Raw genomic sequence first — 22,189 nt, 5'->3', positions numbered from 1 at the left:
AGCATTCGACTTTTCATTCGTCGCGACATCTATTATCAAGTAGCAGTACTGATAATTCCGCTAGTCGACGCTAGATGTCAGCTGCGAAACAATCCGCGTTTTGGTAAGAAAACTGATGTATGGAGTTTAGAGAATGGATGCTGGCGTCACTAATGACCATAGAGAAATAAGAATTAATAGAGTGCTCACTCCATACATCAGTTTTGGTACCAAAATGCTTATTATTTTCGCAGTCGACATCTAGCATAGAGTAGCGGAACTCTCAGTAGTGCTACTCGACAATAGATATCGCGGCAAACAAAAAGTCTAATGCTCGACGATTTTCCGTGTTCTACAGACAATAATTCAATTATTATTATATTATAACTAGAGTAACCGGAACTCTATTTTCAACTACGAAAATCGTGAGCATTAGACTTTTTGTTTGCTGCGATATCTATTGTCGAGTAGCAGTACTGAGAGTTCCGCTACTCGATGCTAGATGTCGACTGCGAAAATAATAAGCATTTTGGTACCAAAACTGATGTATGGAGTGAGCACTCTATTACTTCTTGTTTCTCTAAGGTCCTATCCTAATGTAATTACATTCATTTTTTATCTCTAACTAGGATTTCGTATTTAATCCGATCAAAATGAAGGAGCTCTTCAAACTTACCAGATTTTATCAAAACCTGACGAAAGAAAACTAAATACAACAACGAGGAAATGCCGCCAGCATCCTTGGTACAATGTCTCAAGGGCCTATTTTAGATGTAAGCTAGTTATAGTAGTAATCTGTATTTATCCATTATGTATATCAGGGATCGGAACCGGTTTTTTGCAAAAACATCGAAATAACCATATATTTCGGTTTATTTTATACTCAAAATGTAGGACTCAGTTGTGTTTTTAGATAACGACTTCGTATTATTAGATTGCCCGATTAGGAATGAAATAACTAACAAAGAACGAAAAAATACCGTTTTCGTTCCCATACAAAAAATACCGGTTTCCGATCCCTGATGTATATTGTTATTGTAAATAAAGAGCTAATAAAAATTAATTAAAACAACAACAATTTAATACTGTTTTTTTTTTTACAAATTACCACATTTCACGGCTCCTCGTAGTCTAAAAGAGAGCTTTATCTAGGACAATAGCAGCCGTCAGCTCTGTACACAAACTCCTAGGAATCCGGCCCACATTTATAATTCCATTCACGCTACGTGAGTTATTCTGTACATTCCTTGGAGCTTTGTGTTAGTTTCGAAAAGCTCGTATCTCGCATTGTCAAAAGAAAGAGGTGGTAGGTAACTAATCTCACATCTAAAATTAAAAAGCGTGAATGATGAATTTTATTTAAAGTTATACCTATAGTCGCCTTCTAGCGTGCCTTGACAATACAGACGCGTTCAGATATTTCTGAGCACCTTGGCCGCTCTGATATACTTTTAAGGATGCATTATTGAGCTTAAATTAAGTAACTTTATCAAAGAAACTGGTATTCTAATTATGTCAATTTTGGAGATATTCAATAATTTATTTTTAGGGCCTGTTTATATTGATTAGTGTTTAATGTAATGTAGGTGCTGCGTTTTTACTTTGACTAGCATGAGATACGACAATTTCAAAGTAACAATTAGAATGTTGGGTGTGTTGGCACCAATATTTGTGATATTTGTAGTGGCTGCCTCAATTAATCGTGCAAACCTTTGCCAATTTATACTTTAATTGGTTTTTTAGCTTCTATGACGTGGTGACGTGATGGTGTGAGGACTGTGAGGTAAAAAGTTAACGTTGAAAAAATTTCAGCGTTGGCAATTTAAACATGTACATTTAAGTAACATATAATACTTATATTTATGTCTGGTAATAATTTTCATTGCTATAAATTGTAATACAATAAAAATAAGAGCGAGTTGAAGTTTACGTAACAAATATAGGCTATAGAAAGTAAGAAAATGAAGGAACAAATACATATTATTATATATATATTACAAGTAATAATGGCCCATATTATTGGAAAGAGGAAAAGATCGTCTGGACGATCGCTGACCCACATACATTCAACCAACGGAAGTGTTTGGCGGCGGTCTGACGTTTCGCTAACATTTTTAATGTTGTATTTTGTTTGCTTTACTCCTATTGGTGAACGGCTGTAATGACAATATTGCTTGGAATGGAAGCTATATTTGTGTGTATCATGACTTATTACTAAGTTACGGGTGTTTTCTAATAATAATAGTGCGTATTTATTCATTTATACATTCAACCAACGGAAGTGTTTGGCGGCGGTCTGACGTTTCGCTAACATTTTTAATATCCAATTATTTTATTGTTTTTAATGCTTTCATGAAGCATATTCAAGCATTTTTTTCCTTTTCCTCAGACAAAAACAATGTCAATCGTCTAACGTCCCAGCAGTGGGACACAAAAAAGGCTACAGAAAGTAAGGAAACGAAGTTACAACATTAAATAAAACGGCCCATATTATTGGAAAGAGGAAAATATTGTCTGGACAATCGGTGACCCACATACATTCAACCAGCGGAAATGTTAGCGGCGGTCTGACGTTTCGCTAACATTTTCAATATTGTATTTTGTTTGCTTTTCTCTTATTGGTGGACGGCTTTAATGGCAATGCTTGAAATGAAAGCTATAAGCCATTTCGTCAAGCCATTTCCGTAAGCAGAAAAAGCGGCAAATAAATAAAAAAACAACTTTTTATTACAAAGTTTTTATTCATTTTCCCAGACAAAAAAATGTCTGAAGTGTAATCCCCACTAATATTGTTTTATGTAAAAGCAACTCTGTCTGTCTATCACATCTTCACTCTTAAACCACTGAACCGATTTAGATGAAATTGGACATGTTGACAGTTTGAGGCCCGGGGAAGGACGTAGAATATTTTTATAAATCCATCCCACGTAGAGGTATAATTAGTCAACAACAGCGTATAAAGGGTTAATTTTGATACGGAGTTGAAAGTAAAACGTAATAATTAATTTGCTTAATGGCGATCGAGACTTGATGAGATTTAAAATTGCCGCATACGTGTACATACTGTAAATTAGTTACTGCATTGATCGCTAGATGTCGCTTTGTAAAATTCAAACTGGATAACGATGTGTTTTCCTAAAACAATGGAGTCAAATAGTTTCCATGGTCAAGTCAGTAACCAAAAATCAAGTGACAGTGATACAGTGAAGTAGTAGTAAAGTAACAGTGTTTAGTAACAGTAAAGTGAACCTTAAAGTGCAGTGCTTAAGTGCGGATTTACAACAGCCAGGTGCGAACAAGACCACATCAAGGTAAAGGATTCGTGATTTCGTGGAACTTCGCGTAATTTAATTCAATCTATAATAATACGATTTAATAAATGATTATTATTATAGTCGACATCTAGCATCGAGTAGCAGAATTATCAGTACTGCTACTAATTAATTACTAACAATTTTATAGTACAAACCGGGCAAGTGCGAGTCGGACTCGCGCACGAAGGGTTCTGTACCATTATTTATAAAAACGGCAAAAAAAAATTGTATGGGAGCCCCCTTAAATATTTATTTTATTCTTTTTTAGTATTTATTGTTATAGCGGCAACAGAAATACATCATCTGTGAAAATTTCAACTGTCTAGCTATCACGGTTCATGAGATACAGCCTGGTGACAGACGGACAGACAGCGAAGTCTCAGTAATAGGGTCCCGTTTGATCCTTTGAGTACGGAACCCTAAAAAATATTGAGATAATATTAAAAGCAAATTAAAAGTAAGTAAATTATTATTAGTACATGCTACTACCCGCTAGATGGCGTTTACAAACATTCGTGACACAACATTAAAATTATGAACGCATTTCAACGATTTATTATTTTACTGTCTTTGCTTTCAATTTTTTATGGCTTTTATCGTTCATAATGATTAGCTAATTGTATCTCAGTAAGTGCTCAATCATATTCACTAATGTATACCTACTATTCTGTAACTACCTTCTTAACTATTTACTAAGATCACGATTTGACTTTATACATTTAAAATTGCACGTTACTATTATAAGCTGTTGTAATCCTGAATAAATAAAAAATAAAATAAAATAATATTTAATTTATATGCGTGCTAATTATGTGACAAACGGACTGAATTTAATTTAATTTTGATAGAATTGGAACATATAATTAATTATTTAATTTTATTGCTACGCTGCGAAACAGTGAAAAATTAGCCCAATAAGTATAAAAGATTTTTTACTATTTTGAGAATTTTAAGATAGATTTTTTTTATACCACGACGGTGGCAAGCAAGCATACGGCCCGCCTGATGGTAAGCAGTCACCGTAGCCTATGGACGCCCGCAACTCCAGAGGTGTTACATGCGCGTTGCCGACCCTTGAACTAAGCAATCCAATTACATACAAATGTTAATAAATACGAAAAGGAAGTATTTTTCTTTTTTGGAAGTTTAACAATTTATTTAGGAATGTAACATTTAAGTGAGAAAAATATGGTAAAAACATATTCCTTCAATGATACTTTAAATTAAGAGGAATCTGGATGGCCGCTTCTCCACCCAAAAGTAGTCCCCATTTTCCTCTCTGGATATTGACATTACGGAAAATAGTTTTATATAATATGATGTATATTTTTTGATTTTTGTTATTGTAAAAATTAGGAGCGAGATTCAGATTCAGGTTATTTTATTTGCGATAAGTACATGTACATGCAAATACAGTTATACGGGTATATACAATTATTTACAATATATTACATCAATCTTGTGGTGAATGTCAAATATTATTATAATAAAAAGTGAACCTTACAATGTATCCATAGAACAATTTAATCAAGTGCGTTGGCAAAATATTCGTCAATAGTGTAGAATGGTCTATTTATAAAATAATCTCTTACTTTTATATCAAAGGTTTTTAGATTACTGCATTGTTTTATGTCGGTACTTAATTTATTAAAAAATTTGATTGCGATATTGTTAAGGCTGTTATTGAAGTGGATAAAGTTAGATTTAGTCTGGACAAATTTCGACTTATTTCGAGAAATAGGTATTATACAATTTTTTGAATGCTCCTAACTCTTATAATACTATAAATACTGCAACTGTTCATAAAGCAAAGGCTCACCTGTCTGCCCCTTTCCCAGGGTCTTCTCCAGTCGAAAGGGCCCCACATACTGGTAGGCCTCCGTCGTGGTCTCCATGCTGGCGGTCAGAGCCTCATTTTGGCGTCTGCGGCTTGCTTTTTAATCTTATCATAACTGTTTGATCACTGGAAATATACGTCTATTTCAAAAGGTATAGAGTTAGAACAAGCTAAGTTGTCAGCGATTCTGGCATCACAGACTTCACAAGTGTTATTTTAAACGTCAAAGTTTTATAACATATACGTTTAAAATAACACTTGCACAGTCTGCGCTGTCAAAATCGCTGCTTAGTTAGCTTGGTCTAGCTCTAACGTTATAGCGCAGAATAGAAAGTCAGTGCCTTTATTATTAATTGAAGGTTAACTGGAAGAGATCCCTGATATGTATTTTAACCTGTTTTGTTTCTTTTTTGTACTTATAAAGTGTTTTACTGTTACTAACTAGGTAAGAATTATCAGGGCTCGAAAAGTGACTCAATTAAAAAAAATCCTACATTATTGCTTATTGACCACGCATGCTACTCAATGATGAGTTTATGTGTATAACCTTGACCAAATATTATTGACCCAGCACTGTGAAACGAAAATGATTATTGATTTTTTTAAGGAATCTATAATTATTACTTAAGTTTGTGTTTTATATTTACTTGTAAAATGCACATTTATTTTACCAATAAAAAATTGTATTCGGTATTGACATATTTACCCAAACTAAATTTTGGCCTTTGTATAGAGGGTCGTCGGCCAGACATAGCCGACCATGCCCTATAGAAAAAAAAAATATCGCGTCGTCGTTTTTATGCTTTTACTTTTTCCTGATCAGAACACGAAAATTTTTTTTGTAAAAACTATTTAGTTTTTAGTTTTTTATTTTTTTTTATTTAAAATAAAAAACTTTTATCTGAGTGCCCTTATATGTTACGTGACCCAACATCTTGTGAATACGATAAAAAATCGTTTTCAGATAGCAATTTTCTCCTTCACGTCTTCAATTCGTAAGGCGGTAGACTACTTGGCTCGCTTCCAATGTTACTAGGTATGCAGGCTGGTAGGGTATTAACTGTCTTTGTGCGGAGACTTGCTAAGTACTAGTACTTGCCAAGCGAGGTAATTTATTTTAAGGTGCTTTTTAGTGTTAAATAGATTAAGTAGTTACATTAAAATATTGTAAGCTAATATATGCGTATATGTCCATTATGTATATTGTTACTGTAAATAAAATGTATATTGTATATATCGATTTCGTACCTTTTGGCGTCGATACCCTTGGCCCGTGGGGTCCAAATGCGTCTACACTATTTAAGGAATTAGCTAAAAAATTAGCAGACGCCACCGGTGATCGTAGAGCTGGCCGCTTCCTCGCAGAAATAATAAATTTTGCGATATAACGAGGAAATGCTGCCAGTGTGTACGGCACCATGCCGCAGGGGGATTAGTTTTTAATTATTAATTTTAAGATTAGTTTTATTTAGTTTTTAAGTTTTATAGGTTACCAATAAAATGTATATTCCATATATACGTTTCAAGGTTATGATGTTAAAATATTAAGGAAAGTAACGCTAATATTTAAAAATGTATAGGTACCTATTAATCCTATTATGTATCATTCGTATAAAAAGACTTTTTTGTTAAGTATTATTGACGTCAAATAATATTGATTTTGTCATTTGACGATAAATAACTCAATTTCCGAAATGCCTCGTGTCATCTAAATTTAATGAGTTAATAACTTCATTATCATCTGTCTTTTATTTCTGTTATTCCATCATTCCAATCGTTACACTGTAAATAGTGCAAGTTAATACAGGGTTATTTTTTTTTTTTTTTTTTATTATTATAGGACATTATTACACAAATTGACTAAGTCCCACAGTAAGCTCAATAAGGCTTCTGTTGAGGGTACTTAGACAACGATATATATAATATATAAATATTTATAAATACTTAAATACATAGAAAACACCCATGACTCAGGAACAAATATCCATACTCATCACATGAATAAATGCCCTTACCAGGATTTGAACCTGGGACCATCGACTTCGTAGGCAGGGTCACTACCCACTAGGCCAAACTGGTCGTCGTATTACTTTGTTATTAATCCGTACTGAAAGTAGGATTAAATTAAACTAACTTCATTACTACCTAACTAATCTAACTATCGTTCCTTCATTCCAATCCTATCATTAGTAATCTCATTTCCTTTAATTCATATTATTACCCATAGTAGATAATGGAATCCTAATACAAAGCCCATAGACATTTTTTTACATTTATCATATCTTGTACACTTGCTCGTAAAGCCTGCAGTAATATATGAGCACGCGCCATATTGCGGCATTTAATTTGAACTAATTTTTCCATACTAAACTGACATACCTCTTGAGAATGATCATATTTCTGGCTGGGTTTTAAACCCATCCAAAAAGGTATCGGTATCGGATTTATTAAATCTAAATTCGGGTTCAATATTGCTAAGCTTGCTACGAGCTACGAGAGATATTTATTCCTGAGTCAGGGGTGTTTTCTATGTGTTTATAAATATTTATATATTGTATATATGGTTGTCTAAGTACCCACAGTACAAGCCTTATTGAGCTTACCGTGGGATTTAGTCAATTTATGTAATAATTTCGTTTAATATTTATTTATTACCTTTATACACGCTTCAGATATAAATTGAAACTTTAAAACACCACTTGTGGAAATCCGGTTCGAGGGACCATTGCAACTGATGATTATTTTATAACACTTATAACACTGGGAATTTCTAAACACTTTCCCTTATATTGTTAACTTCGTATTGTAGTAAATATTATTACATATACACATACGCAATTAGATACACATATATAATTACAAATTTAATTAGATAAGTACTTATAGTAAACGTTATATGCGGTAATACACTGACATTTTAAATGCTCACATTTTCTACGTCGAAACTATTTTGTCGTCGTTATTGTTATTAAATTATTTTAAAATATGACGTACGGTTACCTAGAATTTGTATTGAAATAGGTAGAACTATATAAATGAAATTAACTTTAAATATATGGACAGTAAACGCCAGTATACTACATTTTGGTGACAGGTACTTGGAATTGCTTGAAAGGTTAGTTTGATTTCTTCAATATAATTTTTATAGCACTTATTTACAATAATGCATTGTTTGCGGGGATTTACTGTCTTAGGCCATGGATTTAGTAAATGTAATAAATATAAACTAGTGCTAGATATGTAGTGATGTTCGATATACTTGCAAGACATACGCAAAACCATAGATAGTGCGATTCCAAGTTAAAAATAGAACCACCTACGTCTAGGTTTAGCTTGAGCTATCGATCGAAAATTGATGCCTAATATTTTAAGTCGCAGAAACTAAATACAAATAACTAAATTTTAATTCGTATTTTGCTTTATTTGATATAAATATGGCGTCTATTAAAAGTATGTTTATTTTTAAATTATTTTAGACCTGCATTTAAAAAGAAAACTAAATATTTTAATCAAATTAAAATGCGTTTATGATCGATTTTAAAAATGAAAAAAAAAAATTGTAAAGGCACTGATATTTCTATTATGCTCCGAGTTTTTTCGTAATATATTTTATATAAACACTTCGTTGCACTTACTATAAATAAATTACACTACATATATACGAATATGTACACTGTAATAACACAGTCCGCATTCACGGGACGTCACGAGAAAATCAATATCTGTTTTCACTAAAGTATGTATTTAAAACTAATTTAACAACACCCGCGAACGATTGAACGCGCCGTTCCGTCACAGACATTTCACTTGATATTTTTTTTATTAAAAAACTTATGTGTGTTACATAATAATTGTGAATTTGGTGTGTTTTCGGTGCGGCACGGAGCGCGCGGGCCGAGGGGGCTCGGGGAGGCTCGGGAGCGATCGGACGAGGGTGAAGAGTGAGTCATTAGCCTCGCAGGGGTGGTTTTGCGTTTCGTTTCACGCATTTTATTTTAACACATACTATTTAATTCGTTTTTAGTGATAGTAGTATTAATGAAGATATTGTATATTTAAAGTACATTTAAAGCAAATATATATTTTATTAATTTAGGATATATTCATCATAATCATAATGTCTTGTTGATTTAAAATTTGTATATAATAGTCGGTTATGTTTTGACTATTTTTTTTCTTCATATTGTTATTCATTTTTATTTATTTCTGCTTTAAACTTGAAATTAATATTAAATTAAAGAAAATATTGTTTTATGATTATGGAGGCCGGATGATGTCTCTTTTTTTCTATGTCAATACTGACACACATAGATTGCGTTTGCACCTTACTTTACTCTTTGGTTAGCACGGTCTTTGAGAACGTCACTGTTAGAAATAATTCAGAGGGCGTTTTTGATTTGCTGTAATTTTCTTTGGTCTGATTTTTATAAAGTTGGGTAAGTTTGAGAGTTCCGTACAAACTTTAAACCTAACTATGACTCTTGTAACTTTAAAAGCGAAAGACTTCTTATCAGAAGTACCTGTACTAAGTATAATTGTGTACAGCCCCATCTACCGGCAAATTGTGTAACTAATTTGCGCGATGTAATGGGCGTATGTTGTTTATTTGAGGATAATTATTAATTATCTATCATGAAAACCGATTTTAAATTTTTTTTTTTTTTTTTATTTGAAATTAGGTGTCTGTAATCTCATAAAAATTTCAAGTATAATAAACAACACACGTAAAGTTGATTAAATTGCATACTAAATTAGTTAGTATTATTGAGATACTGACTGACTGAAATCGGAAAGTTTTTGTTATTTAAAAAAGTTACTAAGACAGAGGTCTGATTATATTTTTCCTGTAAAATTTATAATTTCATAAATTTTATTCGGTAAACTTCGGAGATTGGGGGGGGGGGGGGGGGTATTATTTTTATATTTTCCGTCATAAATTTTGCCCCCTCTTCCTATTGGGTATTTTTCATAGTTTATAAAAATAAAAGAAAGAATAATACTGTCAATGTGTCTGGGTAAGCGTTGTTCATAACTATTACAAATATCAAATCGATAGCTTAAGTGGTTCTCGCGATATTTTGCGATGTGACAGACAGACAGACAGACATACATACAGACAGACAGACAGACAGACAGACAGACAGACAGACAGACAGACAGACAGACAGACAGACAGACAGACAGACAGACAGACAGACAGACAGACGGACGGATGGACGGATGGACGGACGGTCGGACGGACAGAGTCGCATCATAAGGGTTCCTTTTGTACCTTTTTGGTACGGAACCCTACAAACAAACGAACTTAATTATTCATCTATATAAAAAGTACTACGCAACAATTAGGCACTTACCACATTCGCATCTTATAAAAAAACGTCACGTTCTTTGTGATTTATTCATATTTTATTTCAACTTTATGGCATTAATTATTACTGTATAGTAAAGCACAAACAGCGGGCTAAAATCCCAATACATTATCATTATTACGATAAACTTTCTATAAATAATATCAAAGAGAATTTGCAATAGAGGTGGATTATCTTTAGCCTATGATCTATAAGATGGAGCCACTTTTTCATATTTAACACATATCAGTTCAATAATAAGGATCAAAGTCAAATGGCGTTCTAAAATTTTTAATAATGTGTCGAAAGATTGCAGTAAATTAACTGCGGCTAATAAGTTTTCTTTGACAATTCTCTATTTCAAATTATCTTTGATAATATCTTATAAATAAAATAAAATGTTATATTATAGGCATAAAAATAAAAACAACCAATAGAAGTCTTAAATACAAACTTAATACAAACAGAAATAAAAATAATTAATAATAAACAAAATCTTATTTTTATATACAAACCAGCGGTAGCAGCATGGTTCCATTTTTATCACCTGTCACTATGCCCGTCAGTTTCGCACTGACGTACATGTTAGAACGTGACAGGCATGGTGACAAATGATAAACAGCCGACCATCTTAGCCCTACTGTAGGGGTAATGGTCGGCTCTTTATCATTTGTCACCTTACCTGTCACGTTCTAACAAGTATGTAAGCGCGAAAGTGACAGGCATAGTGACAAGTGATAAAAATGGAACCATGATGCTACCGCTGAATATACATAAAATACCGTTATGTCTACGTGAAGTTATTTATGCGGGAGCGCCATTAGCAAGTTTATTTTTATGCTAATAATGATACCCATTGAACTTATAATTAATGCCCTGAAGTTTTATTAATTAGAGGAACTTTTGATCCCAGTTGTAGCCAACATTTTTTGATAATGATTGTGACTAACAAGCGTATGTCCCATCTGAAGATAAACGGTTAGGTTTAGTACCGTCAACCGGGTTAAGTAGGATTTGCAGTGGTGAATAGGGACAAAACTAAAAATGAGATTTACCTGACTATTTCTTAATTTATTTTATTTATTCAGGAAATTGCAAAAACAAAACTAAAGTAATAACTACCTAAATAGGATTGTTTCCAATTTTTTGAAACGCTAGTATTACCTAAAAGTTGCCCTAAAATTCAACTTTTATACTAAAAACGGCTTTAAATATGTTAAATTAACAAAATATATTTTGACAGATGCTTTCGCGCCCATAACGCTCTTCGAAAATTGTGTGACGTCACAGTTTACGGTTTGACACAACTACATACATTTGTTGTTTATCGCCTAACTGTCAACAGTGTCAATCCGAGAGTTGTGACGTCATCACAATCTTCAATGAAGTTTCGAGTTTGGTCACGTGACGTGTGCCAAAAGATATTTGATTGACGTAACTGGTGACCGAAGAGCTGGCGGCTTCCTCGCACAACGTATCAGTATTGCGATACAACGAGGAAATGCCGCCAGCATCCTTGGTAGAATGCCTCAAGGGCCTATTTTAGATATAAGCTAGTTATAGTTATCATCTGTATATATCCATTATGTAAAGATATTTTAAATTCAATATTTACAAAAATATGGTCATTACAGGTCCCCTAAAAGTAGTTAAACATGTTCTTATAATCCAAAAGAATTTGTTGGGATACAATTCTGCCCAAAGATTTGTAGATGGAAACAACCCAATTGTATAATACACTACTATTATTTTCGATCGAATGATACAATTTGTGTGGTTATTTTTTTAATAAATTGACAAATATATCACATTGTAAGGTTGTTGTTCTTATTCCCCCCAGCCATCCCTATGAGGGGTATTACTGCAATGTTCTGTCGCCAGCACTAGAACCTATCGTAAACCATAGAGTAATAATACATACTGTGCCTTAAACTGTTTTTTTTGACAAGTTTTCACAGATAATAAAATATGACATTGAACCATATATGTGTCGCCAAGGATGTCGGGTGACATGGCGCGACGTTGTCGGACACGTGTCGGCAGACATTTGTCTCCTAGTGTATCCCTGGCATTAAAGTAAATTAAAAAATGTTGCGAACCCCTGACTTGATGAGAAAACAAAATTTATTTACGTACTTTTATCCAACAGTTGTATTTTTATATCTGACTTGTCTGTGTCTTGTGTACAAAGAAAATCAGGTAAGCGTTTTTGTTTTATTAAGCGTAAATTATGGTTCGAAATTTTTAATTTTAATAGTATGAGGTGTCTAGCGACTTTCATGTTCTTCGTCACTGGGACAAGGAACGAAATGGGACACAAATTAAATCTTTTGACTGTACATACTAACATAGAGAAATATAAGTAAGGAAAGCGTGGTAATTCCATCAGTTTTATTACCAAAACGCGAGTTATTTCGTAGTCGACAATCGACATCTAACGTCAAGTAGTCGATTTGGCGTTATGGAGTTACCACTCTTAATTTTCGGATCCGTACAGGCGCCATCTCGTTTAAGTGTCAAATTCGAACCACGAAATTGTCTTCGTATTGACACATCTTGGAGGGTAGAGGAATGGAGAACAATCTATTTGTATAAAAAGTGTCCATCAAAAAACCTTAAATAGGTGGCGCTAAAAAACATCGCGGATTTTTTTTTAATTTGTTAAAAAAAGAACAAATCTCTGACAGCGCACTTCACTCCGTCAATAACGTCTAAGTTCATGTTATGTACTTGTGCTACCCTAGCGCCACCGGAGACATTCCGAACTATTATTTACAGCTGCCAGCTGGACACTTTAGCAACAGTTCTCCCATAGGGGAGATAAGTTACCTCTGCCCTCCATAAGATGAATGATAATTTTTTTGTTCTTCAGAATGACTACCACGGCAGCATCAATAGGCAAGCACAGCCGCTACTTCACCACCGTTACTCCCGAGCGTTTCATCACGCTCCGCAGCCGCTTCGACCAATTCCTCCTAAACCTGGACAAGGATGTACCGGTCGTTCAGGTCTACGATAAGCTGCGGGAGGAGCAGCTGGAACAGCTGGCCGTGATCAGGGAGGTCAGCCAGACGCTACAGCAGAAGAAGGATGAGGATATATTGAAGGCTAAGGTGAGATTTTTTTTAATGGGGGTTAGAAGTCTGGCTGTCAACTATAAATCAAATTATTTTATTAAATAAGTATTTCTTTTTGTGTTTTCTAAGTAATCACACTACTGTATACATTATAATACCTATAAGACATAATTTTTTTTAAGTGGAAAAATTACTGTCTTAATAGCATCGTTCGCAGACGTTTCTGTTTCTTAGAAATAATTTATAATAGACTTCATTTGAAAAAACAGTGTTAATGGGATGGTGCTATACGCATGAGCCCGTGAGTGACGGACACTGTTTAGTCGAGTTCATAAATATGTATACATTTCTTCATTTTAATCCATTGCAATATGGTGAAAAAAATTATACATATTTATGAACTCGACTGTACCTACTGCGATTAACAAATTGAAGTCGCTTTCACTACATATAACTTGCATGAATTTCACTTTTGATAATAGCGCCATCTAGTGGTGAGTAGTAATACAATGAATTTTTTTTTACAGCAAGCAGCAGAGGAAGCTCAGAAAAAAGCCGAGGCTGATGCCGCAAAGAAAGAAGAAGAAAGTAAAGCGGAAGAAAGCAAAGAAGGGGAGCAGGAAGTTAAAGAGGAAGACAAAAAGGAGACTGTAGCGGCGTTGTACTCGCAATAAATGTATATTAAAAAAATATTATTCTATTTATTCATGATAAAATATAAGATAAGTTAAAGGGAAAATAATTGTTTTATTATTATAAACGGTTGTATAAAGTACCTTTATTCCTGCCTGCATTACAGGTTTTCATTGATTTACATTTTTTTTAAATATAAGTAGTTGAAAATTGCACCTTTAAAGACGTCTAATAAATCGTTGCTATTAGAGACGTTTATTAGATTTACCTAAAAAAAAATATTAGACACAAATGCACTTAACGGTTACCTATCTTAACTTCAAAAATTTAAATTCAGATTAATTAAACCCCAAAATTTTAATTTGACCAAACGTCTTATTTTTTGAAAACCGTTGAAATTTCTGAAAAGGTCACCAATCTAACCTAATCTAATGGCTTCTACATGTGTCCTTTTTAAGTTTGTAAAACTTAAAGATTTCTGAAAAAATTCGTGCGATGCGAATTCGGCAAATGAAGCGTGGGGCAAACATTTCAAAGTAGTTACCCTCTTAGGCTAAACAATAAAGTAACAGACTTGACAATTAAATTGGATTTAAAATTCAACCTTAACACATACACAATAAAGTTAATTTTTAAAACGAGACAGAACAATCATAATAATGTTATAATATTGACTATATTATGATTAATGAAACACACAGAAAAGGTAAGTGTATACATTGTACGCTTTTATTATTATTATTAAAAAATAAAAATTAATATTTATAAATATATATATCAAACGATAAAATTCTCTGTGGAATATTGAAGCTCTAATAATAATAATAATAATTGTACGCTTAGTCCTTATTATATTTAATATATAGTATATTTAATATAATAAGGGCAATCTTACACGAATTTACCAAGTACCTTAAGCTCAATAAGGCTTACTTAATGAAGATAAATAGTGCCATTTTTAACTAAAAGGGTACTTATTGCCGGTACAATATGGTGCTCTTTCCATATAGCTAAATTTTAAATCAACCAACAAGATACCTTTTGGTTGAAAATGTCACAATATAATACTTATATGCACACACTTACTAGTAGAAGGCACGGACATTACCAACTAGGCTAAAAACAGTTTTTTTTTTTTTTAAATTGTTGTCTTGAATACTTAGAAGTTCATCTGCAGTATTTTGAACATCTACACGTCATTAGTGTGGCCAGTTTGTTTTTGCATTCAATGACTCATCCAACAGAAAAAACAAGGTCATTACCAGGTAAAGAAAAACAACTCCTAATGGTTAGAATAAAAAAGTATAATTATATCCAATACATGATAGGTTACAGATTTAAGAAATAAAACTAAGAGTTATCTGTCATAACATCTTCCTCTTCTTCTTCCGGTTCAGCTAGGTCTGGGTGGCAGACGCGTATATGCAGATTCAAGTTGATCTTTACGATAAATGACTTTCCGCATGTCGAGCATTTATAGGGCCGTTTTACATCATCATCAATATTCGGAGGATGAGCACGGGCCATGTGTGTGCGCAGAAGTGAAGAGTGCATCGTACGGTCACACTGCGGACACTTAACCAGACAGTCTACAGGCTGCCCCTCATGCGTTAGCTTATGTTTCTCCATCGTTATCTTCGAAACGAACAGCTTGCTGCATATATCGCACTTGAAATTCTTCACCTTTGTATGTTTCTTCATGTGAACTTTAAGACAGTTCTTAGTCGGAAACATCTCATCGCATTTAGAGCATTTGAACTTCTTTATATCGTTATGTAGCTGCATGTGGAGCTTCAAATAAGCTTGACCGGTAAAATTTTTGTTGCAAATCTCACAATTAATAGTGCTGGTTGCCGAGTGAGTTTGCATGTGTGATTTTAAGAACTGAGCTGCCACGAAACTGCGATCGCATACCTCGCAAATGTACTTCTTGGAGGTGACACCCTCATGCTTACTGCGGTGTATGTCCAAGTGGTACTGACTGTTGACTTTGACGTCGCACTGGTCACACCGGAATTTACGACGTTTCTTCGCTGTTTCCTTGTGACTCTGCGGCTCGGGATCACGAGAAACTGGCCCGGAATCTTTATCATTCCCGTGAAATTTCTTGTGCAGCATCAAATACTCCATTCCTTCAAACGTCAGATCACATACGTCGCAGCGGAACCGAGAATCACTTTGCGAGTAATTGACTTCAGACCCGTTGTAGGCTTCCGCCATTTTCTCTCGCTTCACCGATTGACGATTATCGCTAGATTTCTCGCCACCGGCCGGCTCCATCATGCTTTTCATCCAATGATGGTGAACGCCACCGCCTGAACCTGATTTTGCCTCCATTTAATGAGCGACGCTATCACAGCATCGCGACGCAACGCAACTTCGATATTGATCCGTAATAACGGGTACGTGTAATCAAATTCGTGTACGCGCGGCCCGTCGTTATAGAAGCTTTAATTGTGCATTGTTGATATGATTTGCACCAAATTTTACAACATTCACGGGGCGAGACACAAAAGGAAGCCTTGTTACAGTACCATAAATTCCAAAAGAGAAGCGAAGCGCGTTGGTTTTTTTTCAAGCGGTTAATGACAGTGATAACTTTTTAATTTTGACATAGTTACAGTTGCCAGAGTAAAATTTTGATCATTAAGGTTTTTGAGTTGAAATTGGTTGTAATAAAATTTTAACGCTATATAATGAAAACTATAATAAACAATATTAAATACCTATTAAAAATAAAATATGTTTTTATCAAAAATATTCAAGTAAACAATGTAATGCAAGAAGTTTATAACCAAACTAGAGATTATTGATTAAAGCGCCAATTACAACCACACTTCCCGATATCGGGCCCGAAATCAGGGGGCTTACCGCGAAACCCAAAATAGCAAATTGCGTGGATCTTTCTCTTTTACTCTCACTAAGACCTAATAAAATTAGAGTGACAAGAGAAAAACGCCCGCAATTGACGAACTTCGATTTTGGCGGTTATAGCCCAGTCCCGATTTCGGGCCCGAAAACGGGAAGGGTAGGGTTAACAATATTTAAAATGTAAAAAAATACTTTGTCTCCAACTGTCAAAAATATTCAATGTTTGATATTTTTTCTTAACGACCATTTTTTTTACATTTCAAATATTGTAAACGATGTCCTGATATTTGGTGAAACGGAAAAATACTCTTGCTCGGGCCCGATTTCGGGCCTGATAAAGTGTGGATGTAGTTGACACTTTTGGAATAGTATATCTATGGTTAGGTTAGGTTCAAAGAGCTGTGGCCCTAGTGAAAAAGGGTACAAGTCTCTGGCAGTTTAGGTGTATAAGGGCATAAGTGTTACTTGGAACTTACACCCCTTTACACCTGCGCTGCCAGAGACTTGTACCCTTTTTCACTAGGGCCACAGGATATAGGTTAGGTTAAGAATGAGATAGTACTTACCGTTATAGAACTCAAAGTTTGTCCTACAAGATTTTTCTTCTAATTTTTTTAAGAGAAACCAATATATTTATTTAAAGAGGATGTGTTATTCCAATTGCATTATAACTCATTTTAGAAAAATGTGTATATGTATAGTTAAGAAAAATTTGATAATAATGTGTTATTTATTTGTTATGTTCATGTGGATTTATTATGTAAATAAAATTACGGTTTATTTAAGAAAGTAAAATGAATTATATATATTTATGGAATACAATTTTCTTAGATACCTAATGAGTTTTGGAGCAAAAATATCCACTTATAACTTTAATTGCAAGGGAATCGTCCTGCAGAAAGAGACAGAGCATATTTAATGGGGTGAATAACCTTATCGAACCGTTTTTCTCTGCTTACAATCTCCAAAGTGTTTATAAACTTCATGACAACTCCCGTTGCAACAAATTTCAGATTGTACCTTGTACCTCTATCTATGCATATAATGATATAACCAAAGAGTAAAGTAAGTATATCTACACTCCATATACCGAAGTTTGTAAATTCCGTGAATCTTTCTCTGTCACTCTAATTACTCCTTGTATTGTTTACTATTTATATTTATCAGGGCTGCCAGATCGTATAATTCGATACCAATTTCGTATAATCGAACTGATTATCGTATCTATTATGTATAGGTAGTCGTTCGGTATAATTGTATACGAAAAATCACGAATGGTTATTTCGTATTTCTATATCAGACGGGACGGATTGCCTACGATAACTACGATAAGGTGACGGTTTGAGTGGTTTTTAGGGTTCCGTATTCTCTTTAAACTCACCATTTGATCGGTTTGGTGTTCTATATGATGGGTGTTATTATGTGAGACACTATGTGAGACGTGTTTAAGTTTTTGTGCTGTGTTTCGGCGCTACTTATTAAGAGATTTTAGTTACTACTTACTAAATATAAGTCGTTTTTTGAGTAAGTACTAAAAAAATCCGGTATAATCGTATAATGCAATCGAATTTCGTAGAATTTTTTGACGTTGGACTGTATAATCAAGATTAATGTACTGGCAGCCCTGATATTTACATTATTATTTTCGTAATGAACGAAGGTGAAGGTCACTCTAATTGCGTTTAAAATGTTGTTGGAGCCGTAATTATAATAATTCTTTAATTATAAGTTATCATGACCTTGAAGTTTCTTCTTCAGAAGAAAGCTTATCCGCCATGAAGAAAAGAAATAGCAAAAATTTTAATTTAAGGAAGAAAATAACATAGTACATTAATTACCGCATATTCAAATCATAGCTAGGTAAACTTTATTTTCCTTTCAAAGTAATAGATAGTAATTTCAATTAAACGTTTGTATAAACAAAACCCTAAAATTTAAAGAGTTACACTACAAAATATATCAAACATACAGTAGTTTATATTTGCAAAGTTCATAGGAATTGCCTTACTTTTTCTTTGGACATTAATCTTTTTTACAAGCTTTTATTTAACTTTCAATGTACCTATGTATGTAACTATGTATGTTTGTACGGGTGAAATCTTGCAAGTCAAATTTGACTTACTTCCCGGTCATCGGAAGAAGCTGAAAATTTGCATACATATGTGAGTCAGGTGACAATGCAATATTATGGTACCATCGCACTGAGCTGATGATGGAGACAGGAGGTGGCCATGGGAACTCAGTGATAAAACAATGCAACCTAATCGTGTTTAGGTTTTTTAGAATTGTCTCGATGATTATTAGTTGCCTGTGGAAAGAAAAGTACAGTCAGTGATAAAAGTTAGTAACAAAAATGTTTTTTTTTTTTGCCAAAAAGTGAGTGAGACACTTCATTCGGTTCTTGTTTGTATGTCTTGGAGACCCTTTATATCTCTAAGGATAATTTAATGATCGTTTTTGTAAATTATATTTTATCTCTGACACTTGGAGACTTTTACATCTCCAAAGAATTTTAGTAGTTGTTGTTTTTATTTTTTTATTATAGTTTTTTTTTGTGTAATTCGATATTTAGAGACTGTATACATCGCTAATAAAGTATCTATTATTTCATTGATTCCATGTTTGTAATTGTATTTTGTTCTTTTTATTGATTATAAAAATTTGACATGTGAATGTGCCCCTGTGGCCTATTTGCTGAATAAATGTTTGTTTGTATGAAGATGTTTTGACGACCAGTTTGACCTAGTGGGTAGTGACCCTGCCTACGAAGCTGATGGTCCCGGGTTCAAATCCTGGTAAGGGCATTTATTCGTGTGATGTGCATGGATATTTGTTCCTGAGTCATGGGTGTTTTCTATGTATTTAAGTATTTATAAATATTCATATATTATATATATCTTTGCCTAAGTACCCTCAACACAAGCCTTATTGTGCTTACTGTGGGACTTCGTCAATTTGTGTACCAATGTCCTATAATATTTGTTTATTTATTATTTATTTATTTACAAGCAGAGTTATAATAAAGAGATTCCACTATATTCCCATTATTTATTATTCCAGGGTATATATTCTCAGAATCGAACACTGCAGCACCCCAACTGTCCTGCTAGTACCACAACAAGCAGTTTTAATCTCCTAGCTTACTCAATAGTGACCAAAGAGAATTTGAAATAATACCTATCGGAGCGGCCAAGGTACTCAAATATATCTGTACCCCTAGTGTACATTTGATCGACATCATAACGTGACGAACGCGTTTGCGTTAAGTCTCATTTTGTATAGGATTTTGAGTTTCCAAAACGTCCCGCTTGGCGCGCTCTTTCTAAATCCAATATAAAATGAGACTAAACGCAAACGCGTATGTCACGTTTCGAAATCGAATTAATTTACACTAGGGGTACTGAACAAGCACTTTAACGACTTGATAATAGAGGCTTTGTTTAGATATTTGTGACCACCTTGGCCGCTCCGATATATCTGATAGCGACTGTATATTGTACAACATTCTATATTTACCGAATCTGGCTACCCAATGGTAGGGTTGGCGGCCTGATTTTATTCTGAATCTAAAACTATTGTCACTAGTTTGGACTGGCTCTAGTACTCTAGTGGGTCTTTGTATGGAAAGCTGATTCGGTTCCGGTGATTCTAAGTACTTATAATGTTAATTAGCATACTGTTACAATAAAAATAATTATAGATCAAAAAAAGTACAAATGAAATGACCCAAAATCATCATCTCCAGATAAATAAATAAAAAATATATTTTACAGTACATATGGTCACATCAGGCAGGCAGTATGCTTGTTTGCCACCGACGTAGTATATAAAAAAAAAATATGGTGCTACTTTACCGCACTAGTGCGAAAATTAGCATATTACGTTACTATGTCGAAGATTTAAAGGGCCATATGTACTGTAAAACTTTGTACAATACATGTGCGAATAAGTAATTCGCAACTCGTGTCGATTTAAAACACTCCCTTCAGTCGTGTTTTAATTTATCGCCACTCGTTTCGAATTTCCTATTTTTCGCACTTGTGTCGTAATGTACTATTACAGTACATATGGTGCTACTTTTCCACACTAGTGCGAAATTAGCACATTATGTAACTATGTCGAAACTTTAAAGAGCCATATGTACTGTAAAACTTTGTACGGTACACGTGCGAATAGGTTTATCGCCACTCGTTACGAATTTCCTATTTTTCACACTTGTATCGTAAATAACTATTAGATACATTCAAAGATCTATTAAAAATTTACAATAGTATCTTTACTTTTTTTTCGCATTCGCGTACAGCTCCTTAAAAACGTTTGAATAATCCGACTCATCTTTCGCCTTAAATGGTCTCTGAGCTTTAGGAATAGGTTTTGCGTACAATTCCTTATTGTCATTATTTGCACCAATTTCAGCATAATTTCCTTCTGATTTAGCTCCAATTTCAGCATAATTTCCTTCCGAGTTACCTATTGCAGCATAACTCCCTTCTGATTTTCCAATTGCAGCACATCCTCCTTCAGAGTTTCCAATTGCAGCATAACCTCCTTCAGAGTTACCTATAGCAGCATATCCTCCTTCAGAATTATCTATAGACGCATATCCTCCTTCATTGCCTATAGCAGCATATTCTCCTTCTGATTTACCAATTGCAGCATAACCTCCTTCCGATTGACTTCCGATTGCAGCATAATTCCCTTCCTTAGGCATGTAAGGTTCCGCGTAATCTGCCTTGTTCGGTTCGGCGTAAGTACACGGATTAGAACCGGATTTGACGTACGGTTCGGCGTAGGTCTCGGAACCGTTGAAACGGTTCGGGTCGGCGTATAGGGCTTCGCTCATGTCTTGGGAGTCCTGGGAAAAGAAATAATAGCAATGCAAAGTCGAACAGTTTTTTTGTCAAACGAAATAATTGAGAGAATTGGTTGAGAGAAAGGGGCTGCGACCCACGCTCTGGTTCGTTCCTGATCCAACAAATATAACTGGCCATTGAGCAAGGGAACGCCGCCAGTATTTTTAATACATTTGATTTGGGTAAATATCAGAGTGGGGAGGGGGGGGGGGTAATTTTGTATTTGCTATATGTTTAGTATAGATATGCAGTGGACGAAACCTGTGGATGTATATTT

General features: G+C 34.2%; 3 protein-coding genes across 9 annotated transcripts in view; all 3 read right to left on the bottom strand.

Annotated features, from left to right (window-relative positions):
• LOC133533683 (serine/threonine-protein kinase BRSK2-like) overlaps positions 1 to 9,059 on the bottom strand; it is a 69,498-nt gene extending 60,439 nt beyond the window's left edge. For 2 of the 3 annotated variants that reach the window (XM_061872708.1, XM_061872710.1), the window contains exons 1-2: positions 8,766 to 9,058; positions 5,113 to 5,256 (exon numbers count right to left, since the gene is read on the bottom strand). In XM_061872708.1, coding sequence (XP_061728692.1) covers positions 5,113 to 5,188 — 76 coding nt within the window. In that variant the 5' untranslated portion in view covers positions 5,189 to 5,256; positions 8,766 to 9,058. Of the gene's footprint in view, positions 1 to 5,112; positions 5,257 to 8,765 lie in introns of all 3 variants that reach the window. The other variant, XM_061872709.1, reaches the window with a different exon arrangement.
• Positions 9,060 to 15,471: 6,412 nt separating this feature from the next.
• LOC133533695 (zinc finger protein 808-like) lies at positions 15,472 to 16,825 on the bottom strand. The gene has a single exon (XM_061872724.1). It carries the CDS (start codon positions 16,523 to 16,525, stop codon positions 15,539 to 15,541), a length of 987 nt encoding a protein of 328 aa, XP_061728708.1. The 5' UTR covers positions 16,526 to 16,825; the 3' UTR covers positions 15,472 to 15,538.
• Positions 16,826 to 20,093: 3,268 nt separating this feature from the next.
• Positions 20,094 to 22,189, bottom strand: part of LOC133533694 (uncharacterized) — a 63,294-nt gene continuing 61,198 nt past the window's right edge. For all 5 annotated transcript variants that reach the window (XM_061872722.1, XM_061872719.1, XM_061872718.1 and 2 more), the window contains one exon: positions 20,094 to 21,914. In XM_061872722.1, coding sequence (XP_061728706.1) covers positions 21,336 to 21,914 — 579 coding nt within the window. In that variant the 3' untranslated portion in view covers positions 20,094 to 21,335. The remainder of the gene's footprint in view (positions 21,915 to 22,189) is intronic.

This window comes from Cydia pomonella, unplaced genomic scaffold (genome assembly GCF_033807575.1).
Source record: "Cydia pomonella isolate Wapato2018A unplaced genomic scaffold, ilCydPomo1 PGA_scaffold_199, whole genome shotgun sequence".
Taxonomy (NCBI): domain Eukaryota; kingdom Metazoa; phylum Arthropoda; class Insecta; order Lepidoptera; family Tortricidae; genus Cydia; species Cydia pomonella.
Note: the sequence above shows the minus strand (reverse complement) of the source record. Positions and strands in the feature narration are given on the sequence as shown.

Coding starts and splice junctions, on each gene's coding strand:
- LOC133533695 (XM_061872724.1), bottom strand. CDS start 16,525: ATGGAGGCAAAATCAGGTTCAGGCGGTGGCGTTCACCATCATTGGATG.